This window comes from Phyllobates terribilis, unplaced genomic scaffold (assembly GCF_046119375.1).
Source record: "Phyllobates terribilis strain yellow unplaced genomic scaffold, ASM4611937v1 Scaffold_14__1_contigs__length_39327217, whole genome shotgun sequence".
NCBI classification, from domain to species: Eukaryota; Metazoa; Chordata; class Amphibia; order Anura; family Dendrobatidae; genus Phyllobates; species Phyllobates terribilis.
This window is the reverse complement of record NW_027362774.1, coordinates 30,575,618-30,600,912: the sequence shown is the minus strand read 5'-3', so window position 1 is coordinate 30,600,912 and position 25,295 is coordinate 30,575,618. Positions and strand designations below refer to the sequence as shown.

General features: G+C 53.5%; 2 protein-coding genes across 4 annotated transcripts; one reads left to right on the top strand and one right to left on the bottom strand.

Moving 5' to 3' along the window:
• Positions 1-413: 413 nt before the first annotated feature.
• LOC141175711 (uncharacterized) lies at positions 414-9,326 on the bottom strand. Its single transcript, XM_073659630.1, has 4 exons — positions 9,292-9,326; positions 8,728-9,030; positions 4,264-4,695; positions 414-2,245 (listed from the first exon to the last, which is right to left on the bottom strand). Exons 1-4 carry the CDS (start codon positions 9,324-9,326, stop codon positions 2,023-2,025), a joined length of 993 nt encoding a protein of 330 aa, XP_073515731.1. The 3' UTR covers positions 414-2,022.
• On the top strand, positions 8,916-25,295 carry PDPR (pyruvate dehydrogenase phosphatase regulatory subunit). 3 transcript variants are annotated; one of them, XM_073659837.1, is made up of 18 exons: positions 8,916-9,037; positions 9,315-9,539; positions 15,591-15,724; positions 16,454-16,535; positions 16,606-16,769; positions 17,154-17,275; positions 19,020-19,137; positions 19,400-19,549; positions 20,000-20,192; positions 20,268-20,392; positions 20,476-20,631; positions 20,728-20,861; positions 22,603-22,751; positions 23,477-23,589; positions 23,667-23,761; positions 23,850-23,939; positions 24,016-24,198; positions 24,385-25,295. In XM_073659837.1, exons 2-18 carry the CDS (start codon positions 9,325-9,327, stop codon positions 24,754-24,756), a joined length of 2,595 nt encoding a protein of 864 aa, XP_073515938.1. In that variant the 5' UTR covers positions 8,916-9,037; positions 9,315-9,324; the 3' UTR covers positions 24,757-25,295. The 3 variants fall into 3 exon arrangements, with proteins under 3 accessions (XP_073515938.1, XP_073515939.1, XP_073515940.1); XM_073659838.1 differs by having other exon boundaries at positions 8,930-9,070; XM_073659839.1 differs by having other exon boundaries at positions 8,940-9,063.

Below are 25,295 nucleotides of genomic sequence, written 5' to 3'. Positions count from 1 at the left end.
TGCCTCCTCTTCACCCTCTGCCTCCTCCTTCTTCTTCCTGTCTCCTCTCCTTCCTCTGCCTCTTCTTCACCCTCTGCCTCCTCTTCACCCTCTGCCTCCTTCTTCTTCCTCTGTCTCCTCTCCTTCTTCTTCCTCTGTCTCCTTCTTCCTCTGCCTCCCCTTCACTCTCTGCCTCTTCTTCCTCTGTCTCTTCTTCACCCTCTGCCTCTTCTTCCCCTGTCTCCTCTTCTTCTCCTGTCTCCTCTTCTTCCTGTCTCCTTCTTCCTCTGTCTCCTTCTTCTTCCTCTGTCTCCTCTTCTCCCTCTGTCTCTTCTTCTTCCTCTGTCTCCTCTTCTCCCTCTGTCTCCTCTTCTCCCTCTGTCTCCTTCTTCTTCCTCTGTCTCCTCTTCTTCTTCTGCCTCCTCTTCTTCTTCTTCCTCTGTCTCCTTCTTCTGTCTCCTTCTTCTGTCTCCTCTTCTTCTGTCTCCTCTCCTTCTCCCTCTGCCTCCTTCTTCTTCCTCTGCCTCCTCTTCTTCACACTCTGTCTCTTCAGTCTTCTTCACCCTCCTCTTCACCCTCTGCCTCCTCTTCACCCTCTGCCTCCTCCTTCTTCTTCCTCTGTCTCCTCTCCTTCCTCTGCCTCTTCTTCACCCTCTGCCTCCTCTTCACCCTCTGCCTCCTTCTTCTTCCTCTGTCTCCTCTCCTTCTTCTTCCTCTGTCTCCTTCTTCTTCCTCTGCCTCCCCTTCCTCTGTCTCTTCTTCCTCTGTCTCTTCTTTACCCTCTGCCTCCTCTTCTTCTTCCTCTGTCTCCTCTTCCTCTGTCTCCTTCTTCTTCCTCTGTCTCCTTCTTCTTCCTCTGTCTCCTTCTTCTTCCTCTGTCTCCTTCTTCTTCCTCTGTCTCCTCTTCTTCCTCTGTCTCCTCTTCTCCCTCTGTCTCCTTCTTCTTCCTCTGTCTCCTCTTCTTCCTCTGCCTCTTCTTCACCCTCTGCCTCCTTCTTCTTCCTCTGCCTCCTCTTCTTCACCCTCTGTCTCTTCTGTCTTCTTCACCCTCTGTCTTCTTCACCCTCTGTCTTCTTCACCCTCTTTTTCACCCTCTGCCTCTTTTTCACCCTCTGCCTCCTCTTCACCCTCTGCCTCCTCCTTCTTCCTCTGTCTCCTCTCCTTCCTCTGCCTCTTCTTCACCCTCTGCCTCCTCTTCTTCTTCCTCTGTCTCCTCTTCTTCCTCTGTCTCCTTCTTCTTCCTCTGTCTCCTTCTTCTTCCTCTGTCTCCTTCTTCTTCCTCTGTCTCCTCTTCTCCCTCTGTCTCCTCTTCTCCCTCTGTCTCCTTCTTCTTCCTCTGTCTCCTCTTCTTCCTCTGCCTCTTCTTCACCCTCTGCCTCCTTCTTCTTCCTCTGCCTCCTCTTCTTCACCCTCTGTCTCTTCTGTCTTCTTCACCCTCTGTCTTCTTCATCCTCTGTCTTCTTCACCCTCTTTTTCACCCTCTGCCTCTTTTTCACCCTCTGCCTCCTCTTCACCCTCTGCCTCCTTCTTCTTCCTCTGTCTCCTCTCCTTCTTCTTCCTGTCTCCTTCTTCTTCCTCTGGCTCCCCTTCACTCTCTGCCTCTTCTTCCTCTGTCTCTTCTTCACCCTCTGCCTCCTCTTCTTCCTCTGTCTCCTTCTTCTTCCTCTGTCTCTTCTTCTTCTGTCTCCTCTCCTTCCTCTGCCTCCTCTTCACCCTCTGCCTCCTTTTCACCCTCTGCCTCCTTCTTCTTCACCCTCTGCCTCCTTCTTCTTCACCCTCTGTCTCTTCTGTCTTCTTCACCCTCTGTCTCTTCTGTCTTCTTCACCCTCTGTCTCTTCTGTCTTCTTCACCCTCTTTTTCACCCTCTGCCTCTTTTTCACCCTCTGCCTCCTCTTCTTCCTCTGTCTCCTTCTTCTTCCTCTGTCTCCTTCTTCTTCCTCTGTCTCCTCTTCTTCTTCTGTCTCCTCTCCTTCCTCTGCCTCCTCTCCTTCTTCTTCCTCTGTCTCCTCTTCTTCTGTCTCCTCTCCTTCCTCTGCCTCTTTTTCACCCTCTGCCTCCTCCTTCTTCCTCTGTCTCCTCTTCTTCCTCTGTCTCCTCTTCTTCCTCTGTCTCCTCTCCTTCCTCTGTCTCCTCTCCTTCCTCTGTCTCCTCTCCTTCTTCTGCCTCCTCTTCACCCTCTGCCTCCTCTTCACCCTCTGCCTCCTTCTTCTTCCTCTGTCTCCTCTCCTTCTTCTTCCTCTGTCTCCTTCTTCTTCCTCTGCCTCCCCTTCACTCTCTGCCTCTTCTTCCTCTGTCTCTTCTTCCTCTGTCTCTTCTTCACCCTCTGCCTCCTCTTCTTCTTCTTCCTCTGTCTTCTTCTTCCTCTGTCTCCTTCTTCTTCCTCTGTCTCCTCTTCTTCTTCTGTCTCCTCTTCTTCTTCTGTCTCCTCTTCTTCTTCTGTCTCCTCTTCTTCTTCTGTCTCCTCCCCTTCACCCTTTGCCTCCTCTCCTTCACCCTCTGCCTCCTTCTTCTTCCTCTGCCTCCTTCTTCTTCCTCTGCCTCCTTCTTCTTCACCCTCTGTCTCTTCAGTCTTCTTCACCCTCTGTCTCTTCAGTCTTCTTCACCCTCTGTCTCTTCAGTCTTCTTCACCCTCTGTCTCTTCAGTCTTCTTCACCCTCTGTCTTCTTCACCCTCTGTCTTCTTCACCCTCTTTTTCACCCTCTGCCTCTTTTTCACCCTCTGCCTCCTCTTCACCCTCTGCCTCCTCCTTCTTCCTCTGTCTCCTCTCCTTCCTCTGCCTCTTCTTCACCCTCTGCCTCCTCTTCTTCTTCCTCTGTCTCCTCTTCTTCCTCTGTCTCCTTCTTCTTCCTCTGTCTCCTTCTTCTTCCTTTGTCTCCTTCTTCTTCCTCTGTCTCCTCTTCTCCCTCTGTCTCCTCTTCTCCCTCTGTCTCCTTCTTCTTCCTCTGTCTCCTCTTCTTCCTCTGCCTCTTCTTCACCCTCTGCCTCCTTCTTCTTCCTCTGCCTCCTCTTCTTCACCCTCTGTCTCTTCTGTCTTCTTCACCCTCTGTCTTCTTCATCCTCTGTCTTCTTCACCCTCTTTTTCACCCTCTGCCTCTTTTTCACCCTCTGCCTCCTCTTCACCCTCTGCCTCCTTCTTCTTCCTCTGTCTCCTCTCCTTCTTCTTCCTGTCTCCTTCTTCTTCCTCTGGCTCCCCTTCACTCTCTGCCTCTTCTTCCTCTGTCTCTTCTTCACCCTCTGCCTCCTCTTCTTCCTCTGTCTCCTTCTTCTTCCTCTGTCTCTTCTTCTTCTGTCTCCTCTCCTTCCTCTGCCTCCTCTTCACCCTCTGCCTCCTTTTCACCCTCTGCCTCCTTCTTCTTCACCCTCTGCCTCCTTCTTCTTCACCCTCTGTCTCTTCTGTCTTCTTCACCCTCTGTCTCTTCTGTCTTCTTCACCCTCTGTCTCTTCTGTCTTCTTCACCCTCTTTTTCACCCTCTGCCTCTTTTTCACCCTCTGCCTCCTCTTCTTCCTCTGTCTCCTTCTTCTTCCTCTGTCTCCTTCTTCTTCCTCTGTCTCCTCTTCTTCTTCTGTCTCCTCTCCTTCCTCTGCCTCCTCTCCTTCTTCTTCCTCTGTCTCCTCTTCTTCTGTCTCCTCTCCTTCCTCTGCCTCTTTTTCACCCTCTGCCTCCTCCTTCTTCCTCTGTCTCCTCTTCTTCCTCTGTCTCCTCTTCTTCCTCTGTCTCCTCTCCTTCCTCTGTCTCCTCTCCTTCCTCTGTCTCCTCTCCTTCTTCTGCCTCCTCTTCACCCTCTGCCTCCTCTTCACCCTCTGCCTCCTTCTTCTTCCTCTGTCTCCTCTCCTTCTTCTTCCTCTGTCTCCTTCTTCTTCCTCTGCCTCCCCTTCACTCTCTGCCTCTTCTTCCTCTGTCTCTTCTTCCTCTGTCTCTTCTTCACCCTCTGCCTCCTCTTCTTCTTCTTCCTCTGTCTTCTTCTTCCTCTGTCTCCTTCTTCTTCCTCTGTCTCCTCTTCTTCTTCTGTCTCCTCTTCTTCTTCTGTCTCCTCTTCTTCTTCTGTCTCCTCTTCTTCTTCTGTCTCCTCCCCTTCACCCTTTGCCTCCTCTCCTTCACCCTCTGCCTCCTTCTTCTTCCTCTGCCTCCTTCTTCTTCCTCTGCCTCCTTCTTCTTCACCCTCTGTCTCTTCAGTCTTCTTCACCCTCTGTCTCTTCAGTCTTCTTCACCCTCTGTCTCTTCAGTCTTCTTCACCCTCTGTCTCTTCAGTCTTCTTCACCCTCTGTCTCTTCAGTCTTCTTCACCCTCTGTCTCTTCTGTCTTCTTCACCCTCTTTTTCACCCTCTGCCTCCTCTTCACCCTCTGCCTCCTCTTCACCCTCTGCCTCCTCTTCACCCTCTGCCTCCTCCTTCTTCTTCCTCTGTCTCCTCTCCTTCCTCTGCCTCTTCTTCACCCTCTGCCTCCTCTTCACCCTCTGCCTCCTTCTTCCTCTGTCTCCTCTCCTTCTTCCTCTGTCTCCTTCTTCTTCCTCTGCCTCCCCTTCACTCTCTGCCTCTTCTTCCTCTGTCTCTTCTTCACCCTCTGCCTCCTCTTCTTCTTCTTCCTCTGTCTCCTCTTCTTCCTCTGTCTCCTTCTTCTTCCTCTGTCTCCTTCTTCTTCCTCTGTCTCCTTCTTCTTCCTCTGTCTCCTTCTTCTCCCTCTGTCTCCTTCTTCCTCTGTCTCCTCTTCTTCTGCCTCTTCTTCACCCTCTGCCTCCTCTTCTTCTTCTTCCTCTGTCTCCTCTTCTTCTTCTGCCTCTTCTTCACCCTCTGCCTCCTCTTCTTCTTCTTCCTCTGTCTCCTCTTCTTCTTCTTCCTCTGTCTCCTTCTTCCTCTGTCTCCTTCTTCCCCTGTCTCCTTCTTCTTCCCCTGTCTCCTTCTTCTTGTGTCTTTTGCCGGCTCCTCCTCCTCCCTACTTCCTCTTACTGTCGGGGTTCCTCAAGGATCAGTCCTAGGCCCCCTTCTTTTCTCCTTATACACCGCTCCTATTGGACAAACAATCAGTAGATTCGGTTTCCAGTACCATCTCTATGCTGATGACACCCAATTATACACCTCTGCTCCGGACATCACCCCGGCATTACTACAAAACACCAGTGATTGTCTTTCTGCTGTGTCTAACATTATGTCCTCCCTCTGTCTAAAACTGAATCTGTCAAAAACTGAACTCCTCGTCTTTCCTCCTCCATTAATCTACCTGTGCCCGATATTGCCATCTCCGTTTGTGGCTCAACCATTACTCCCCAGCTACAAGCCCGCTGTCTTGGGGTCATTTTTGATTCAGATCTTTCTTTCACTCCTCACATCAAATCACTCGCTCGTTCATGTCATCTACACCTCAAAAACATCTCAAGAATCAGGACTTTTCTCACCTTTGACTCGGCAAAAACTCTTACTGTCGCTCTTATTCATTCTCGTCTTGACTATTGCAACGCTCTACTAATCGGTCTCCCTCTTACTAAACTCTCCCCTCTCCAATCCGTCCTGAACGCAGCAGCCAGGATCATATTCCTCGCCAACCGCTACTCAGATGCCTCTTCCCTGTGCCAGTCATTGCATTGGTTACCCATCCAATATAGAGTTCGTTTTAAACTTATCACGCTTACCCACAAAGCGCTCCATGCTTCAGTACCCCCCTACATCTCCTCCCTTGTCTCAGTCTACCACCCTACACGTGCCCTCCGTTCTGCAAATGACTTGAAACTAAAATCCTCCATAATCCGAACTTCCCACTCCCGTCTCCAAGATTTCTCGCGTGCTGCGCCAATTCTCTGGAATGCACTACCCAGGACAGTTCGATTAATTCCCAATACCCACAGTTTCAAGCGAACCCTAAAAACACATTTCTTTAGACTGGCGTATCACCTAAACACACTCTGTCCATCCCAGCTTTCCCCCATATTAAAATCTTCTTCAACTTCGGGTTCAAACCAACCATGCACATAAAAGCCTCTGTCAGGACTGCACACATACTGGCTGGCGACCAGTCCATGTATTATTATTTATCCTATTCAGTATATCAAGGCTGCATTATACAATATATGTACTTTTTACCTTTTGTGTCTCCCCCACTTCCTCATAGACTGTAAGCTCGCGAGCAGGGCCCTCACTCCGTTCGATATGAGATATGCTTATTCTGTATTGTCTGTATAAGTCCCCCCTAAAATTTGTAAAGTGCTGCGGAATATGTTGGCGCTATAAAAATAAACTATTATTATTATTATTATTATTATTCTTCTTCCCCTGTCTCCTCTTCTTCTTCTGTCTCCTCTTCTTCTTCTGTCTCCTCTCCTTCACCCTCTGCCTCCTTCTTCTTCCTCTGCCTCCTCTTCTTCACCCTCTGTCTCTTCAGTCTTCTTCACCCTCTGTCTCTTCAGTCTTCTTCACCCTCTGTCTCTTCAGTCTTCTTCACCCTCTGTCTCTTCTGTCTTCTTCACCCTCTTTTTCACCCTCTGCCTCCTCTTCACCCTCTGCCTCCTCCTTCTTCTTCCTCTGTCTCCTCTCCTTCCTCTGCCTCTTCTTCACCCTCTGCCTCCTCTTCACCCTCTGCCTCCTTCTTCTTCCTCTGTCTCCTTCTTCCTCTGCCTCCCCTTCACTCTCTGCCTCTTCTTCCTCTGTCTCTTCTTCACCCTCTGCCTCCTCTTCTTCTTCTTCCTCTGTCTCCTCTTCTTCCTGTCTCCTTCTTCCTCTGTCTCCTTCTTCTTCCTCTGTCTACTTCTTCTTCCTCTGTCTCCTCTTCTCCCTCTGTCTCCTTCTTCTTCCTCTGTCTCCTCTTCTTCCTCTGCCTCTTCTTCACCCTCTGCCTCCTTCTTCTTCCTCTGCCTCCTCTTCTTCACCCTCTGTCTCTTCTGTCTTCTTCACCCTCTGGCTTCTTCATCCTCTGTCTCTTCTGTCTTCTTCACCCTCTTTTTCACCCTCTGCCTCTTTTTCACCCTCTGCCTCCTCTTCACCCTCTGCCTCCTCCTTCTTCCTCTGTCTCCTCTTCTTCCTCTGTCTCCTCTCCTTCCTCTGCCTCTTCTTCACCCTCTGCCTCCTCTTCACCCTCTGCCTCCTTCTTCTTCCTCTGTCTCCTCTCCTTCTTCTTCCTCTGCCTCCCCTTCACTCTCTGCCTCTTCTTCCTCTGTCTCTTCTTCACCCTCTGCCTCCTCTTCTTCCTCTGTCTCCTTCTTCTTCCTCTGTCTCTTCTTCTGTCTCCTCTCCTTCCTCTGCCTCTTCTTCACCCTCTGCCTCCTCTTCACCCTCTGCCTCCTCTTCACCCTCTGCCTCCTCTTCACCCTCTGCCTCCTTTTCACCCTCTGCCTCCTTCTTCTTCACCCTCTGTCTCTTCTGTCTTCTTCACCCTCTGTCTCTTCTGTCTTCTTCACCCTCTTTTTCACCCTCTGCCTCTTTTTCACCCTCTGCCTCCTCTTCTTCCTCTGTCTCCTTCTTCTTCCTCTGTCTCCTTCTTCTTCCTCTGTCTCCTTCTTCTTCTTCTGTCTCCTCTCCTTCCTCTGCCTCTTCTTCACCCTCTGTCTCTTCAGTCTACTTCATCCTCTGTCTCTTCAGTCTTCTTCACCCTCTGTCTCTTCAGTCTTCTTCACCCTCTGTCTCTTCTGTCTTCTTCACCCTCTGTCTCTTCTGTCTTCTTCACCCTCTTTTTCACACTCTGCCTCCTCTTCACCCTCTGCCTCCTCTTCACCCTCTGCCTCCTCCTTCTTCTTCCTCCGTCTCCTCTCCTTCCTCTGCCTCTTCTTCACCCTCTGCCTCCTCTTCACCCTCTGCCTCCTTGTTCTTCCTCTGTCTCCTCTTCTTCTTCTTCCTCTGTCTCCTTCTTCTTCCTCTGCCTCCCCTTCACTCTCTGCCTCTTCTTCCTCTGTCTCTTCTTCACCCTCTGCCTCCTCTTCTTCTTCTTCCTCTGTCTCCTTCTTCTTCCTCTGTCTCCTTCTTCTTCCTGTCTCCTTCTTCTTCCTGTCTCCTTCTTCTTCCTCTGTCTCTTCTTCACCCTTTGCCTCCTCTTCTTCTTCTTCCTCTGTCTCCTTCTTCTTCCTCTGTCTCCTTCTTCTTCCTCTGCCTCCCCTTCACTCTCTGCCTCTTCTTCCTCTGTCTCTTCTTCACCCTCTGCCTCCTCTCCTTCTTCTTCCTCTGTCTCCTTCTTCTTCCTCTGTCTCCTTCTTCTTCCTCTGTCTCCTTCTTCTTCCTCTGTCTCCTTCTTCTTCCTGTCTCCTTCTTCTTCCTCTGTCTCCTTCTTCCTCTGTCTCTTCTTCACCCTCTGCCTCCTCTTCTTCTTCTTCCTCTGTCTCCTTCTTCTTCCTCTGTCTCCTTCTTCACCCTCTGCCTCCTCTTCTTCTTCTTCCTCTGTCTCTTCTTCACCCTCTGCCTCCTCTTCTTCTTCTTCCTCTGTCTTCTTCTTCTTCCTCTGTCTCCTTCTTCTTCCTCTGTCTCTTCTTCACCCTCTGCCTCCTCTTCTTCTTCTTCCTCTGTCTCTTCTTCACCCTCTGCCTCTTCTTCTTCTTCCTCTGTCTCCTTCTTCTTCCTCTGTCTCCTTCTTCACCCTCTGCCTCCTCTTCTTCTTCTTCCTCTGTCTCTTCTTCACCCTCTGCCTCCTCTTCTTCTTCTTCCTCTGTCTCTTCTTCACCCTCTGCCTCCTCTTCTTCTTCCTCTGTCTTCTTCTTCTTCCTCTGTCTCCTTCTTCTTCCTCTGTCTTCTTCTTCTTCCTCTGTCTTCTTCTTCCTCTGTCTCCTTCTTCTTCACCCTCTGTCTCCTTCTTCTTCACCCTCTGTCTCTTCTGTCTTCTTCACCCTCCTGCTCCTCTTCTTCCTCTGTCTCTTCCCTCCGCATTCATCCCGATGTGTTGGACTCTGAGGTCCCGCCCCCGTGCTGTGATTGGTTGTTGATCGGAACGTCTCCAGGCCGCTGATTGGTTGTTCGGTGACCATGTGCGTCTCCCAAACAGCGGTGGGCGGTCCCGGGAAGCGCATTTTGATTGGCCGCGTGGGTGCGGCTAGCGCCGTGACGTCACCTGACGAGACGCGTCTCCCGGGGGTCAGCCCGTTTCTATAAAGTGAGAGAAACACCGGAAGCGGAGAGGTCAGAGGTGACAGTGCCCCGGGGAGTGGGGGGAGATGGACGGGACGCGGCCGGAGGCCTGATAACCCGGAGAGTGCGGCGCCCCCTGCTGTGCTGACCTCTACTAACCCTGTGTGTCCGGAGAGTCCCAGCCCTTCTATACCCGTCCTGTGTGCTCCAGGGCTCCGCTGTCACCATGGCAACTGTTACCAGGGCCCCCATGATGTCCTAGAGCTCCGGCCCGCTCACCTCTGTGCCTGTTCCTCCCGCAGAGCCCGCACCATGCACGCCCGGCTGCTGGCAGACGTCTGGGGGCCGGCGAGATGGCACGGCTGGCGGAGACTGTGCCCCCCGCAGAGGACGGCCTCCACGGAGCCGCAGAGCCTGCCCCCGCGCGCCCAGGTGGTCGTCTGCGGAGGAGGCATCATGGGCGCGTCCGTGGCCTATCACCTCACCCGGCTGGGCTGGCAGGACGTGGTCATCCTGGAGCAGGGACGGTGAGTGCGGAGACCACCAGCAGAATAGTGAGCGCTGCTCTGGAGGGAGACGCAGAATCCATCATTTATGCACAGAGACTGCACCAGCAGAATAGTGAGCGCTGCTCCGGAGGGAGATGCAGAATCCGCCATGTGTGCACTGAGACTGCACCAGCAGAATAGTGAGCGCTGCTCCGGAGGGAGACGCAGAATCCACCATGTATGTGCTGAGACTGCACCAGCAGAATAGTGAGCGCAGCTCCCGAGGGAGACGCAGAATCCATCATGTATGTACTGAGACTGCACCAGCAGAATAGTGAGTGCAGCTCCGGAGGGAGACGCAGAATCCACCATGTATGTGCTGAGACTGCACCAGCAGAATAGTGAGCGCAGCTCCGAAGGGAGACGCAGAATCCGCCATGTATGTGCTGAGACTGCGCCAGCAGAATAGTGAGCGCAGCTTCGGAGGGAGACGCAGAATCCACCATGTATGTGCTGAGACTGCGCCAGCAGAATAGTGAGCGCTGCTCCGGAGGGAGACGCAGAATCCACCATGTATGTGCTGAGACTGCACCAGCAGAATAGTGAGCGCAGCTCCCGAGGGAGACGCAGAATCCATCATGTATGTACTGAGACTGCACCAGCAGAATAGTGAGTGCAGCTCCGGAGGGAGACGCAGAATCCACCATGTATGTGCGGAGACCACCAGCAGAATAGTGAGCGCAGCTCCGAAGGGAGACGCAGAATCCGTCATGTATGTGCTGAGACTGCGCCAGCAGAATAGTGAGCGCAGCTTCGGAGGGAGACGCAGAATCCACCATGTATGTGCGGAGACTGTGCCAGCAGAATAGTGAGCGCAGCTTCAGATGGAAACACAGGATCCGCTGCGTATGTATTGAAACTGTATCTGACATGGAATCAGAATAAACCTTTCCCGTTTTAGGACAATGAGGATTTTACCATAATGTTTAATATTTGCCAAATGCCGGAATAATGAGAGAGAGAGAGAAGGTTTAAGGCATTTTTATTAATTATTGTAAAGTCAGAAGTTTCCATACAGTAAGATTACTCTGCCTTTAAACAATTCTGGACGGCCCATATGATGATGTCAGGTGTGTGGAAGCTTCTGATACGATTTTTGGCAACATCTGAGTTAATTACAGAAATACCTGTGGATGTATTTTAATGCACACCTGAAACACACTGCTTCTTTTTGTGTAGCATCATGGGAAAGTCTAAAGAAATCAGCCAAGATATCAGGAAGAGAATTGTGGACTTGCACAAGTCTGGCTCATCCTTGGGTACAATTTCAAGATCCCTGAAGGTGCCTTTTTCATCTGTACAAACAATTATACGCAAGTACAGACAAGATGGGAATGTCCAGCCATCATACCGCTCAGGAAGGAGATGGGTTCTGTGTCCCAGAGATGAACGTGCTTTGCTCCGACATGTGCATATCAACCCAAGGACAAAAGCAAAAGACCTTGTGAAGATGATGGCGGAAGACGGTAAGATTGTGTCAATATCCACAGTGAAACAAGTACTGTATCAACATGGACTGAAAGGCCACTCTGCCAGGAGGAAGCCATTACTCCAAAAGAAACATAAGAAGCCAGATTAATGTTTGTAAATGCACACAGGAACAAAGACCTTAATTTTTGGAGACATGTCCTGCAATCTGATGAAACTAAAATTGAGCTTTTTTGGCATAATGACCATCGTTACATTTGGAGGAAAAAGGGAGAAGCTTGGAAGCCTAAGAACACCATCCCAACTGTGAAGCATGGGGGTGGCAGCATCATGTTGTGGGGTTGTTTTGCAGCAGGAGGGACTGGTGCACTTCACAAAATAGATGGCATCATGAGAAAATAAGATTATGTGGCAATACTGAAGCAACATCTCAAGACATCAGCCAGGAAGATAAAGCTTGGGCTGAAATGGGTCTTCCAAATGGACAATAACCTGAAGCATACGGCCAAAATGGTAACAAAGTGGCTTAAGGATCACAAAGTCCATGTTTTGGAGCGGCCATCACAAAGCCCTGATCTCAATCCTATTGAAAATTTATGGGAAAAGCTGAAAAGGCTGCGAGCGCCGAGCAAGGGGACCTCCAAACCTGGATCAGGTACAGCAGAGCAAGGCGACCTCCAAACCTGGATTAGGTACACCAGAGCAAGGCGACCTCCAAACCTGGATCAGGTACAGCAGAGCAAGACGACCTCCAAACCTGGATCAGGTACTCCAGAGCAAGGCGACCTCCAAACCTGGATTAGGTACACCAGAGCAAGGCAACCTCCAAACCTGGATCCGGTACAGCAGAGCAAGGCGACCTCCAAACCTGGATCAGGTACAGCAGAGCAAGACGACCTCCAAACCTGGATCAGGTACAGCAGAGCAAGACGACCTCCAAACCTGGATCAGGTACTCCAGAGCAAGGCGACCTCCAAACCTGGATTAGGTACACCAGAGCAAGGCGACCTCCAAACCTGGATCCGGTACAGCAGAGCAAGGCGACCTCCAAACCTGGATCAGGTACAGCAGAGCAAGACGACCTCCAAACCTGGATCAGGTACAGCAGAGCAAGACGACCTCCAAACCTGGATCAGGTACTCCAGAGCAAGACGACCTCCAAACCTGGATCAGGTACTCCAGAGCAAGACGACCTCCAAACCTGGATCAGGTACTCCAGAGCAAGGCGACCTCCAAACCTGGATCCGGTACAGCAGAGCAAGACGACCTCCAAACCTGGATCCGGTACAGCAGCTCTGTCAGGAGGAATCGGCCCAAATTCCACCAACTATTGTGAGAAGCTTCTGGAAGGAGACACCAAACGTCTGACCCAAGTCATTCAGTGTAAGGGCAATGGGAGCAAATACTAATGAGATGGAAACTTCTGACTCTGCAGTAAGTAATAAAAATGCCTTAAACCTTCTCTCTCTCTCTCATTATTCCGGCATTGGGCAAATATTTAAACATTATGGTAAAATCCTAATTGTCCTAAAACGGGAAAGGTTTATTCTGATTCCATGTCAGATATTGAGGAAAACATCATATGTGTCTTTATATATAGTGGATGGACTGAGACTGCACCAGCAGATTAGTGAGTGCAGCTCTGGAGTATAATACAGGATGTAACTCAGGATCAGTAATGTAATGTATGTACACAGTGACTGCACCAGCAGATTAGTGAGTGCAGCTCTGGAGTATAATACAGGATGTAACTCAGGATCAGTAATGTAATGTATGTACACAGTGACTGCACCAGCAGAATAGTGAGTGCAGCTCTGGAGTATAATACAGGATGTAACTCAGGATCAGTAATGTAATGTATGTACACAGTGACTGCACCAGCAGAATAGTGAGTGCAGCTCTGGAGTATAATACAGGATGTAACTCAGGATCAGTAATGTAATGTATGTACACAGTGACTGCACCAGCAGAATAGTGAGTGCAGCTCTGGAGTATAATACAGAATGTAACTCAGGATCAGTAATGTAATGTATGTACACAGTGACTGCACCAGCAGATTAGTGAGTGCAGCTCTGGAGTATAATACAGGATGTAACTCAGGATCAGTAATGTAATGTATGTACACAGTGACTGCACCAGCAGAATAGTGAGTGCAGCTCTGGAGTATAATACAGGATGTAACTCAGGATCAGTAATGTAATGTATGTACATAGTGACTGTACCAGCAGATTAGTGAGTGCAGCTCTGGAGTATAATACAGGATGTAACTCAGGATCAGTAATGTAATGTATGTACACAGTGACTGCACCAGCAGAATAGTGAGTGCAGCTCTGGAGTATAATACAGGATGTAACTCAGGATCAGTAATGTAATGTATGTACACAGTGACTGTACCAGCAGATTAGTGAGTGCAGCTCTGGAGTATAATACAGGATGTAACTCAGGATCAGTAATGTAATGTATGTACACAGTGACTGCACGAGCAGAATAGTGAGTGCAGCTCTGGAGTATAATACAGGATGTAACTCAGGATCAGTAATGTAATGTATGTACACAGTGACTGCACGAGCAGAATAGTGAGTGCAGCTCTGGAGTATAATACAGGATGTAACTCAGGATCAGTAATGTAATGTATGTACACAGTGACTGCACCAGCAGATTAGTGAGTGCAGCTCTGGAGTATAATACAGGATGTAACTCAGGATCAGTAATGTAATGTATGTACACAGTGACTGCACCAGCAGAATAGTGAGTGCAGCTCTGGAGTATAATACAGGATGTAACTCAGGATCAGTAATGTAATGTATGTACATAGTGACTGTACCAGCAGATTAGTGAGTGCAGCTCTGGAGTATAATACAGGATGTAACTCAGGATCAGTAATGTAATGTATGTACACAGTGACTGCACCAGCAGAATAGTGAGTGCAGCTCTGGAGTATAATACAGGATGTAACTCAGGATCAGTAATGTAATGTATGTACACAGTGACTGTACCAGCAGATTAGTGAGTGCAGCTCTGGAGTATAATACAGGATGTAACTCAGGATCAGTAATGTAATGTATGTACACAGTGACTGCACCAGCAGAATAGTGAGTGCAGCTCTGGAGTATAATACAGGATGTAACTCATGATCAGTAATGTAATGTATGTACACAGTGACTGCACCAGCAGAATAGTGAGTGCAGCTCTGGAGTATAATACAGGATGTAACTCAGGATCAGTAATGTAATGTATGTACATAGTGACTGTACCAGCAGATTAGTGAGTGCAGCTCTGGAGTATAATACAGGATGTAACTCAGGATCAGTAATGTAATGTATGTACACAGTGACTGCACCAGCAGAATAGTGAGTGCAGCTCTGGAGTATAATACAGGATGTAACTCAGGATCAGTAATGTAATGTATGTACACAGTGACTGTACCAGCAGATTAGTGAGTGCAGCTCTGGAGTATAATACAGGATGTAACTCAGGATCAGTAATGTAATGTATGTACACAGTGACTGCACCAGCAGAATAGTGAGTGCAGCTCTGGAGTATAATACAGGATGTAACTCAGGATCAGTAATGTAATGTGTGTACACAGTGACTGCACCAGCAGAATAGTGAGTGCAGCTCTGGAGTATAATACAGGATGTAACTCAGGATCAGTAATGTAATGTATGTACATAGTGACTGCACCAGCAGAATAGTGAGTGCAGCTCTGGAGTATAATACAGGATCAGTAATGTAATGTATGTACATAGTGACTGCACCAGCAGAATAGTGAGTGCAGCTCTGGAGTATAATACAGGATGTAACTCAGGATCAGTAATGTAATGTATGTACACAGTGACTGCACCAGCAGAATAGTGAGTGCAGCTCTGGAGTATAATACAGGATGTAACTCAGGATCTGTAATGTAATGTATGTACATAGTGACTGCACCAGCAGAATAGTGAGTGCAGCTCTGGAGTATAATACAGGATGTAACTCAGGATCAGTAATGTAATGTATCTACACAGTGACTACACCAGCAGAATAGTGAGTGCAGCTCTGGAGTATAATACAGGATATAACTCAGGATCAGTAATGTAATGTATGTACACAGTGACTGCACCAGCTGAATAGTGAGTGCAGCTCTGGAGTATAATACAAGATGTAACTCAGGATCAGTAATGTAATGTATGTACACAGTGACTGCACCAGCTGAATAGTGAGTGCAGCTCTGGAGTATAATACAGGATGTAACTCAGGATCAATAATGTAATGTATGTACACAGTGACTGCACCAGCTGAATAGTGAGTGCAGCTCTGGAGTATAATACAGGATGTAACTCAGGATCAGTAATGTAATGTATGTACACAGTGACTGCACCAGCAGAATAGTGAGTGCAGCTCTGGAGTATAATACAGGATGTAACTCAGGATCAGTAATGTAATGTATGTACACAGTGACTGCACCAGCAGAATAGTGAGTGCAGCTCTGGAGTATAATCGAGGCTGTAGCTCAGGATCGGTGCAGTTTTGATCTGTCTCTGGTGTGAGGAGCAGTGATTAATGACTCCATGAGGTTTTCTTTCTTCCTGCCCCTCATTCACAGCTTCTCTCTTTCTGCAGGTTGGCCGCCGGCTCTACGCGGTTCTGTGCCGGCGCGGTCAGTACGGTGAAACATATTTCTATAGAGACAGAAATGGCCGATTATTCTAACAAGCTTTATCAGCAGCTGGAGGCAGAGACCGGGGTTCCCACAGGTCAGTGATCCTCCATGGAGATGCCGTGCGTTATATACAGCAGTGTGAAGACCCCATTACACAGCACAGATCTGCAGTTTGAGAGCTGAAATCTCCCAGAATTCCTTGCTTGATCATTGTCTGCACTGACCTTTATTGATTTGCATTCGGGAAAGTAACCAGAAACTGTACAGACATTGGATGTAGGTGACAGGACTGCAAGTAAATGCCACCGCGTGTTGTACATGGGACTGACACTGTCATGTTTTAGTGTCACCTCCTCCCATTCACCTCATCTGTGTTTTGATTTTCTGCTGCCCTCTGCACCTTCCTATAATCCCCCCCTTACAACATGGTGACCTCTTATAATCCCCCTCACATCATCGTGACCTATAACGTCTTATAATCCCCTCCCCCCCCTTACATCATGGTGACCTTTTATAATCTCCCCCCACACACACACACACCTCCTTACATCATGATGACCTTTTATAATCCCCCTCCCCCTTACATCATGGTGACCTGTGACCTCTTATAATCCCCCTCCCTCTTACATCATGGTGACCTGTGACCTCTTATCCCCTCCCCCCTTACATCATGGTGACCTGTGACCTCTTATAATCCCCCTCCCCCTTACATCATGGTGACCTGTGACCTCTTATAATCCCCCTGACATCATGGTGACCTGTGGTGCGGTGTTGTAGTCCGGCCTATAGGGGGCTGATGCTTTCCGCTCGTTGTGTCCCGCAGGCTACAAGAGGACGGGATCCATCTTGCTGGCGCAGACCCAGGATCGGCTCATATCTCTCCGGCGCATGATGTCGCGGTTGAGGTGAGAGTCGGTGCAGCCTCCATCTCTGTTATCGTTGAGGCTGAGGTTAACCCTTTGCTCCTCTTCATAGAATGAAGAACATCCCATGTGAGATCATTACACCGCGGCGGGTTGGCGAGCTCCACCCCCTGATTAATATTCATGATCTGGTGGGAGCCATGTATGTCCCGGAGGACGCAGTGGTGTCGACAGCAGACGTGGCTCTGGCCCTGGTTACTGCGGCGCGGAGTAAAGGTAAGAGAAGCAGAAAGCAGGTGACGGGGCCGGGGTCTGCTCTAGGAGGGGTCTGCTCTCGAGGTGGGTGGGGCCTGTTTACGGGGCGGGTTGGGTCTGCTCTCGGTTGTGGGGTCCGCTCTCGGTTGTGGGGTCCGCTCTCTCGGTTGTGGGGTCTGCTCTAGGTTGTGGGGCCTACTCTCGGTGGAGGGGTCTGCTCTCGATTGTGGGGTCTGCTCTCGGTGGAGGGGTCTGCTCTCGATTGTGGGGTCTGCTCTAGGTGGAGGGGTCTGCTGTCGGTGGAGGGGTCTGCTCTTGGGGGTCTTATGTTGGGGCTCGTTATCCTTTGGGGTGGATCATTGTGAGGGCTGTGCAATAACCGCTTTTCTGCTGTCCTGTCTGCAGGCGTCCAGGTCCATGAGCACACAGCCGTCAACCACGTCCTGGTAGAGCGGGGTCATGTGAGCGGCGTGGACACCGACCGCGGGCAAATCGAGTGCGAGTACTTTGTGAACTGCGCTGGCCAGGTAATGGGGGCCGGTATTCCTAATAATGGAGCAGTGATAATGCCCCCCATAGGGTTATGACTGACTGTCACTCGCTCCAGGCGCCCCCCGCCATTGCTGCCTCAGAGGGTGCGAAGCAGAGCAGAATGAGCGGGGAGCGCTGGCGGAATCGTCTACTAATCCGGAGGCCGATGACCTGCCCTGACCTCGGCCGGCTCCTGCTGTATCCGGGTACAGTGCTAGAGCAAAACTCGGCACAGCACTAACCTTTTGTTCTGCAGGTTTGTTACAGTGGATTAGTGCAGGTGATCTGTATCAGCTTAGACAAAGCCGGACTAAGTAGACTGGGCCATTAGTGGATATGGTATATACTGGGCTCACTCAGTATTCATGTCAGCTGTATACTACGGGCCTCCTGGTCATTAACAGGTCTGTCGGCTTCGGTGTCAGCTGTGTACTCCGGCTCTGTCGGCCTCGGTGCCGGCTGTGTACTCCGGGTCTTCTGGTCATTAGCGGGTCTATCGGCTTCGGTGTCAGCTGTGTACTCCGGCTCTGTCGGCCTCGGTGCCGGCTGTGTACTCCGGGTCTTCTGGTCATTAGCGGGTCTATCGGCCTCGGTGTCAGCTGTGTACTCCGGCTCTGTCGGCCTCGGTGCCGGCTGTGTACTCCAGGTCTTCTGGTCATTAGCGGGTCTATCGGCCTCGGTGTCAGCTGTGTACTCCGGCTCTGTCGGCCTCGGTGCCGGCTGTGTACTCCGGGTCTTCTGGTCATTAGCGGGTCTATCGGCCTCGGTGTCAGCTGTGTACTCCGGCTCTGTCGGCCTCGGTGCCGGCTGTGTACTCCGGGTCTTCTGGTCATTAGCGGGTCTATCGGCCTCGGTGTCAGCTGTGTACTCCGGCTCTGTCGGCCTCGGTGCCGGCTGTGTACTCCAGGTCTTCTGGTCATTAGCGGGTCTATCGGCCTCGGTGTCAGCTGTGTACTCCGGCTCTGTCGGCCTCGGTGCCGGCTGTGTACTCCGGGTCTTCTGGTCATTAGCGGGTCTATCGGCCTCGGTGTCAGCTGTGTACTTCGGCTCTGTCGGCCTCGGTGCCGGCTGTGTACTACGGGTCTTCTGGTCATTAGCGGGTCTGTCGGCCTCGGTGTCGGCTGTGTACTCTGCGTCTCCTGGTCATTAGCAGGTCTGTCGGCTGTGGTGCCGGCCTTGTACTCTGCAATTCTCACTCTAGTGGTTGAGGTTTTGTGACTCTTGGCTGCCGCGACTCATCTCCCCGGTGCCCGGTCCGCGTCCCCGGCTCATCTCCCCGGTGCCCGGTCCGCGTCCCCGGCTCATCTCCCCGGTGCCCGGTCCGCGTCCCCGGCTCATCTCCCCGGTGCCCGGTCCGCGTCCCCGGCTCATCTCCCCGGTGCCCGGTCCGCGTCCCCGGCTCATCTCCCCGGTGCCCGGTCCGCGTCCCCGGCTCATCCCCCCCGGTGCCCGGTCCGCGTCCCCGGCTCATCCCCCCCGGTGCCCAGTCCGCGTCCCCGGCTCATCCCCCCGGTGCCCGGTCCGCGTCCCCGGCTCATGCGCCCGGTCCGCGTCCCCGGCTCATCCCCCCGGTGCCCGGTCCGCGTCCCCGGCTCATCCCCCCGGTGCCCGGTCCGCGTCCCCGGCTCATGCGCCCGGCGCCCGGTCCGCGTCCCCGGCTCATGCGCCCGGTCCGCGTCCCCGGCTCATGCGCCCGGTCCGCGTCCCCGGCTGGTGTTCTTACCTTTGCTTCTCTTGCAGTGGGCCTACGAGCTCGGTCTGTCCAACGAGGAGCCGGTCAGCATTCCTCTTCATGCCTGCGAGCACTTTTACCTCCTGACCCGTCCTCTGCGCACGCCGCTGCAGGATAACACGCCAAGTAGGTCGCAGCTCGTCTCGTGTACACTGCAGGCTGGCTCCTGATTGTGGGGGTCTCTGGGGGTCCTCCTGTCCCAGGAGGGCACATGTTATATCTTATAAAGGGTAGCGGGGGTTGGGTGTGGTGCCCATCATCGCAGTGTGAGCAGTCGTGGTAATGAAGGATAGCAGAATTCACAGGGGAGGATAACCGCGCCTCACCCCATGCCCAGGTCCATGTGGCCGGCTGTAGTCACAAGCCTGTCCTTTGCCCCTGCCTCTAGGTGTTGTGGACCCTGATGGGAGGATTTACATCCGCAGCTGGCAAGGTGGTATTCTCTCTGGAGGTTTCGAGAAAAACCCCAAACCAATCTTTACAGAGGGCCGCAATCAGCTGGAGATCCAGAATCTGCAGGAAGACTGGGATCACTTTGGTAAGATGGCTGTGGTCAGTGATCGTGGCCGATCGTCTCCGTATAATCATTGGGCCAAGATAAGGGGTTATCCCTGATCCGTAGGACAGCGGAGAACATACTGACTGCTGGAATCCCCCGCAATCCCGAGTACAACGGGGCTCTGGGGTCCAGGACCAGGGCTGTGCGGCCCGGTCTTATACGACTGGAGGTGGCGTGCATGGGACGAGAGAGCCCAGTACAGCGCTCCGCTCCATTTGGCAGTCCCATGGACAATGAATGGCGCAGAGATTGAGTATGTGCACCTCCCCCCTATAAGATGGGGCTCTGTAGACCCCCAGTATCCTGTGCATTGTCCCCCATTCTATGGATAGGGGGTAACCTACTATCCTGGGAGTTGTTCTATAGGAGGGTCCCTCTAGTAGAGGCAGGTACTTCTTGGTGGCTGTAAATGTGGGGGTCTCTCCACAGAACCACTGCTCAGTGCTCTGCTGCGTCGCATGCCGTCCCTGGAGGCGCTAGAGATCCTGCGTCTTGTTAACTGCCCAGAATCCTTCACTCCAGACATGCGCTGTGTGATGGGGGAGAGCCCGAGCCTTCTGAGATACTTCACACTTGCCGGAATGAACTCCCAGGGCTGCTCTCTTGGAGGAGGAGCTGGAAAGTAAGTGCCCCCCACACTCGCTCTTCTGAGAGATTGACTTCGCTGTCTGAGACCACCGTCTGCGTCTTCTCTCAGGTTCCTCGCAGAGTGGATGGTCTACGGTTACCCACAAGACAATGTGTGGCCCCTGGACATCAAGCGCTTTGGAGCCCTGCAGAGCAGCCGGACCTTCCTGCGGCACAGAGTGATGGAGGTCATGCGTAAGTGCCGGCCAGCGATTATGTCCTGGACATGAGCTCTGTAGGATCCTCACACCCATCCTCTGTCCTCACCTCCGCTGCAGCGCTCATCTATGACCTGAAGGTGCCACGCTGGGACTTCCAGACCGGGCGACAGCTGCGGACCTCCCCCCTCTACGACCGTCTGGATGCTCAGGGGGCCCGGTGGATGGAGAAGCATGGATTTGAGAGGACCAAGTACTTTATCCCCCCTGGGAAAGGTCAGGAGCATCCACGGAGTCCGGGGCACTAGGACAACAGAGACTTTGCTGGGGTGAAGCCTCCATGTTGTAACGCTGCTCCGTCTTCCTCCACAGATCTGTTGTCTCTGGACCAGAGCAAAACCTTCTATAAGCCGGACTGGTTTGATATTGTGGGCTCCGAGGTGAAGTGCTGCAAGGAGGCCGTGTGTGTCATAGACATGTCCTCCTTCACCAAGTTTGAGATCAGCGTGAGTCCTGCGTGCTCTGTGTCTCCCTGGCTGTGCCGCGTCTCCTCTCGCCGTGCCGCGTCTCCTCTCGCCGTGCCGCGTCTCCTCTCGCCGTGCCGCGTCTCCTCTCGCCGTGCCGCGTCTCCTCTCGCCGTGCCGCGTCTCCTCTCGCCGTGCCGCGTTTCCTCTCGCCGTCCCGCGTCTCCTCTCGCGTCTCCTCTCGCCGTCTCGCGTCTCCTCTCGCCGTCTCGCGTCTCCTCTCGCCGTCCCGCGTCTCCTCTCGCCGTCCCGCGTCTCCTCTCGCCGTGCCGCGTCTCCTCTCGCCGTGCCGCGTCTCCTCTCGCCGTCTCGCGTCTCCTCTCGCCGTCCCGCGTCTCCTCTCGCCGTGCCGCGTCTCCTCTCGCCGTGCCGCGTCTCCTCTCGCCGTGCCGCGTCTCCTCTCGCCGTGCCGCGTCTCCTCTCGCCGTGCCGCGTTTCCTCTCGCCGTCCCGCGTCTCCTCTCGCGTCTCCTCTCGCCGTCTCGCGTCTCCTCTCGCCGTCTCGCGTCTCCTCTCGCCGTGCCGCGTCTCCTCTCGCCGTGCCGCGTCTCCTCTCGCCGTGCCGCGTCTCCTCTCGCCGTGCCGCGTCTCCTCTCGCCGTGCCGCGTCTCCTCTCGCCGTGCCGCGTCTCCTCTCGCCGTCTCGCGTCTCCTCTCGCCGTGCCGCGTCTCCTCTCGCCGTGCCGCGTCTCCTCTCGCCGTGCCGCGTCTCCTCTCGCCGTGCCGCGTCTCCTCTCGCCGTGCCGCGTCTCCTCTCGCGTCTCCTCTCGCCGTCCCGCGTCTCCTCTCGCCGTTCCGCGTCTCCTCTCGCCGTCCCGCGTCTCCTCTCGCAGTGTCGCGTCTCCTCTCGCAGTGTCGCGTCTCCTCTCGCAGTGTCGCGTCTCCTCTCGCAGTGTCGCGTCTCCTCTCGCAGTGTCGCGTCTCCTCTCGCCGTGTCGCGTCTCCTCTCGCCGTCCCGCGTCTCCTCTCGCCGTGTCGCGTCTCCTCTCGCCGTGTCGCGTCTCCTCTCGCCGTGTCGCGTCTCCTCTCGCCGTCCCGCGTCTCCTCTCGCAGTGTCGCGTCTCCTCTCGCCGTCCCGCGTCTCCTCTCGCAGTGTCGCGTCTCCTCTCGCCGTGTCGCGTCTCCTCTCGCCGTCCCGCGTCTCCTCTCGCAGTGTCGCGTCTCCTCTCGCAGTGTCGCGTCTCCTCTCGCCGTCCCGCGTCTCCTCTCGCAGTGTCGCGTCTCCTCTCGCCGTGCCGCGTCTCCTCTCGCCGTGCCGCGTCTCCTCTCGCGTCTCCTCTCGCCGTCCCGCGTCTCCTCTCGCCGTGCCGCGTCTCCTCTCGCCGTGCCGCGTCTCCTCTCGCCGTGCCGCGTCTCCTCTCGCGTCTCCTCTCGCCGTCCCGCGTCTCCTCTCGCAGTGTCGCGTCTCCTCTCGCCGTCCCGCGTCTCCTCTCGCAGTGTCGCGTCTCCTCTCGCCGTGTCGCGTCTCCTCTCGCCGTCCCGCGTCTCCTCTCGCAGTGTCGCGTCTCCTCTCGCCGTGTCGCGTCTCCTCTCGCCGTGTCGCGTCTCCTCTCGCCGTGTCGCGTCTCCTCTCGCCGTCCCGCGTCTCCTCTTGCAGTGTCGCGTCTCCTCTCGCCGTCCCGCGTCTCCTCTCGCAGTGTCGCGTCTCCTCTCGCCATCTTCTCTCGCCGTCTCCTCTCGTCCTGTCGCTCTATCGTCCGGTAACCTCTGGGGTCTCGTCTCCAGTCCCCGGGGGATCAGGCTCTGGACACCCTCCAGTATCTCCTCTCCAATGATGTGGATGTTCCCGTGGGCCACATTGTCCACACCGGGATGCTGAACGAGCGCGGAGGGTACGAGAACGACTGCAGTGTGGTGCGACTCCAGAAACGCAGGTAAAGGGTGGTCTTGTCATGTCACAGCGGGTGTGGACCATGGTGGGCTGTAGGGCGTCTGCTATGTGGGCTATGCTCTCTGTAATAATGGCTTCCCCGGTGCTGGATGCTGTCAGATTTCTGCTGACCGCAGATGTATTGGGGGCATCCGATCATTCAGAGATAAGTGGTGCCAGATATTTGTAAGCCGGATGTCAGCGAGGGTCCCGAGCCCTGTGGCCGCCGTACTGTCTTCCTAGCGCTGAGATCCGCGGATGAGAGTCCGGTCCCTGGAGCCTCCATGGCTGACGTTCTGCTTGTGTTGGTGCTGAATGTGTGATGTTCGGTGCAGCGGTCACACATCAGTGTCTGGACGCCTCCTTAAAGGGGTTTTCCATCTTTAGCTCAAGACACAGTCTGGGAAATAATAGGAGAATGAGCTTTACTCGCCCCCTGCTGGTTCAGCGCTGCGTTTCCGCCTCTGCCCAGGTGTTTGTTCATGCGGCTGCAGCAGTGATGTCACGACTACAGCAAATATCCGCTGCAGCCAATCACTGAGCTGTAGCGCTGATGTAGACGTCCCGCCGAGCTCAGTGATGGGCTGCAGTGGTCACTTGATGTAGTCGTGACTGCTGGTCCGGGTCAGAGGCCTCGCGGTCAGGAAGGATCATTTCCTAGTTTTACACAGACCAAGTCTTCGATTTAAAAGGTTTTTCCACTTTACTTTAACCCTTCCTGTCCCGCAGCTTCTTCATGATCTCCCCCACAGACCAGCAGGTGCATTGCTGGTCTTGGCTGAAGCAGCATTTGCCGAGCGACAGCGACTTGTTTCTTGAAGACGTGACCTGGAAATATACAGGTACAAAGAGGACATCCAGCGGCGCTCCACACAGAGCTTGTGCTCTCTGGTTTCAGCCTCGCCTTTTTGTCTTGTAGCTTTAAATCTGATTGGTCCCCGAGCCATGGATGTGCTGTCGGAGCTGTCCTACGCCCCCATGACCCCGGACCACTTCCCATCCTTATTCTGTAAGGTTAGTGACCCCGCCGGTTGGTCGGTCCGTCAGGTCGGTCCGTCAGGCCCAGCCCAGCCTCATCCTCTGCCTTCTGCCTCTTCTGTAGGAGATGAGTGTGGGCTACGCCAATGGCATCCGGGTGATGAGTATGACGCACACGGGCGAGCCGGGCTTCACCCTCTACATTCCCATCGAGGTGAGCAGCTCGGACCGGACCCTGGTATACGGGGGTGTCATTACATGAGTGACGGTCCTGATGTCTCCCCCCACAGTACGCGCTACACGTCTACAATGAGATCATGAGCGTGGGCCAGAAATACGGCATCCGCAACGCCGGCTACTACGCCCTGCGGAGCCTGCGCATCGAGAAGTTCTTCGCCTTCTGGGGGCAGGACCTGGACCCCTTCACCACCCCACTGGAATGTGGCCGGGAGTTCCGGGTGAAGTTGGACAAGGTATAGGACATTGTGACGGAGCGGCAGCACGTGCGACAGACGACGGGCATGGTCTCATCCCGGGACCGTCCCCGGCGGCTGAGGGCCCTGAGCAGTGGCCGGAGCCCCCCGGTGTGGGGGATGTGCAGCTTTAGTGCTGCAGACTTGGGGTTTGCTGTGTAACCGCTCTCTCTTCCCCTCCCCCAGGGCTACGACTTCATCGGCCGGGACGCCTTGTTGCGGCAGCGTGAGGAGGGGATATCAAAGCGATTTACAATGTTCATCCTGGAGGAGCACGACACGGACCTGGACTTGTGGCCCTGGTGGGGGGAGCCCATCTACCGCAACGGCGAGCATGTGGGCAAGACCACCAGCAGCGCCTACAGCTACACGCTGGGGCGCCACGTGTGCCTGGGCTTCATCCACAGCCCCAACCCCATCACCCCGGAGTTCATCAACCGCGGGGAGTACGAGATTGAGATCGCCGGCCAGAGGTGCCAGGCCAAAGCCAAACTCTACCCCGTCAGCTCCCTGTTCACACAGAGACGCCGGAAGGAAGACATGGAGCTGGGCTACTGAGTGGGAGGGGTTAATGCCAAGGGCTTACAGGGGTGCGGGCTTTATTCATTGGTGGTCTGGAATGCCAACAGGGGAGTGTGTGGCCCCCGGGGGCCAGTCTGCTGCACCCGCACTTATCACTATATCTATATGCAATCAGAGGGTGGTCTCATTCAGTCACAGCGTTACCATGGAGACCTGAGGAGAACCCCCCTACTCTGCCACCATATCAATGAAGCAATAGTCATGAGCCCGGTACCACCCCTGGTGCCTGCGCCCGGGGGGTGGGGGGGATCTCCGGCATACGGACCCCCTTTTCATTCTTAACTTATTTTACAACATCCGGCGGCTCCGGTGCTGGAGAGAAGCCCGGATCAATGCACTTTACTGGACACCGAGCGATGGCCGCCCCGTAAGCGGCAGGAGTGATCGGCCCGGACCCCCATGGCACTCTAGTATTACAGGGTCCCCCTATAGGATAATCCAGCGCTCAGCGAGGTTTCTACCATTTTTACTCTTCTTGTATATACAGGAGCCGACAATAAACGTGTTCATCTGTG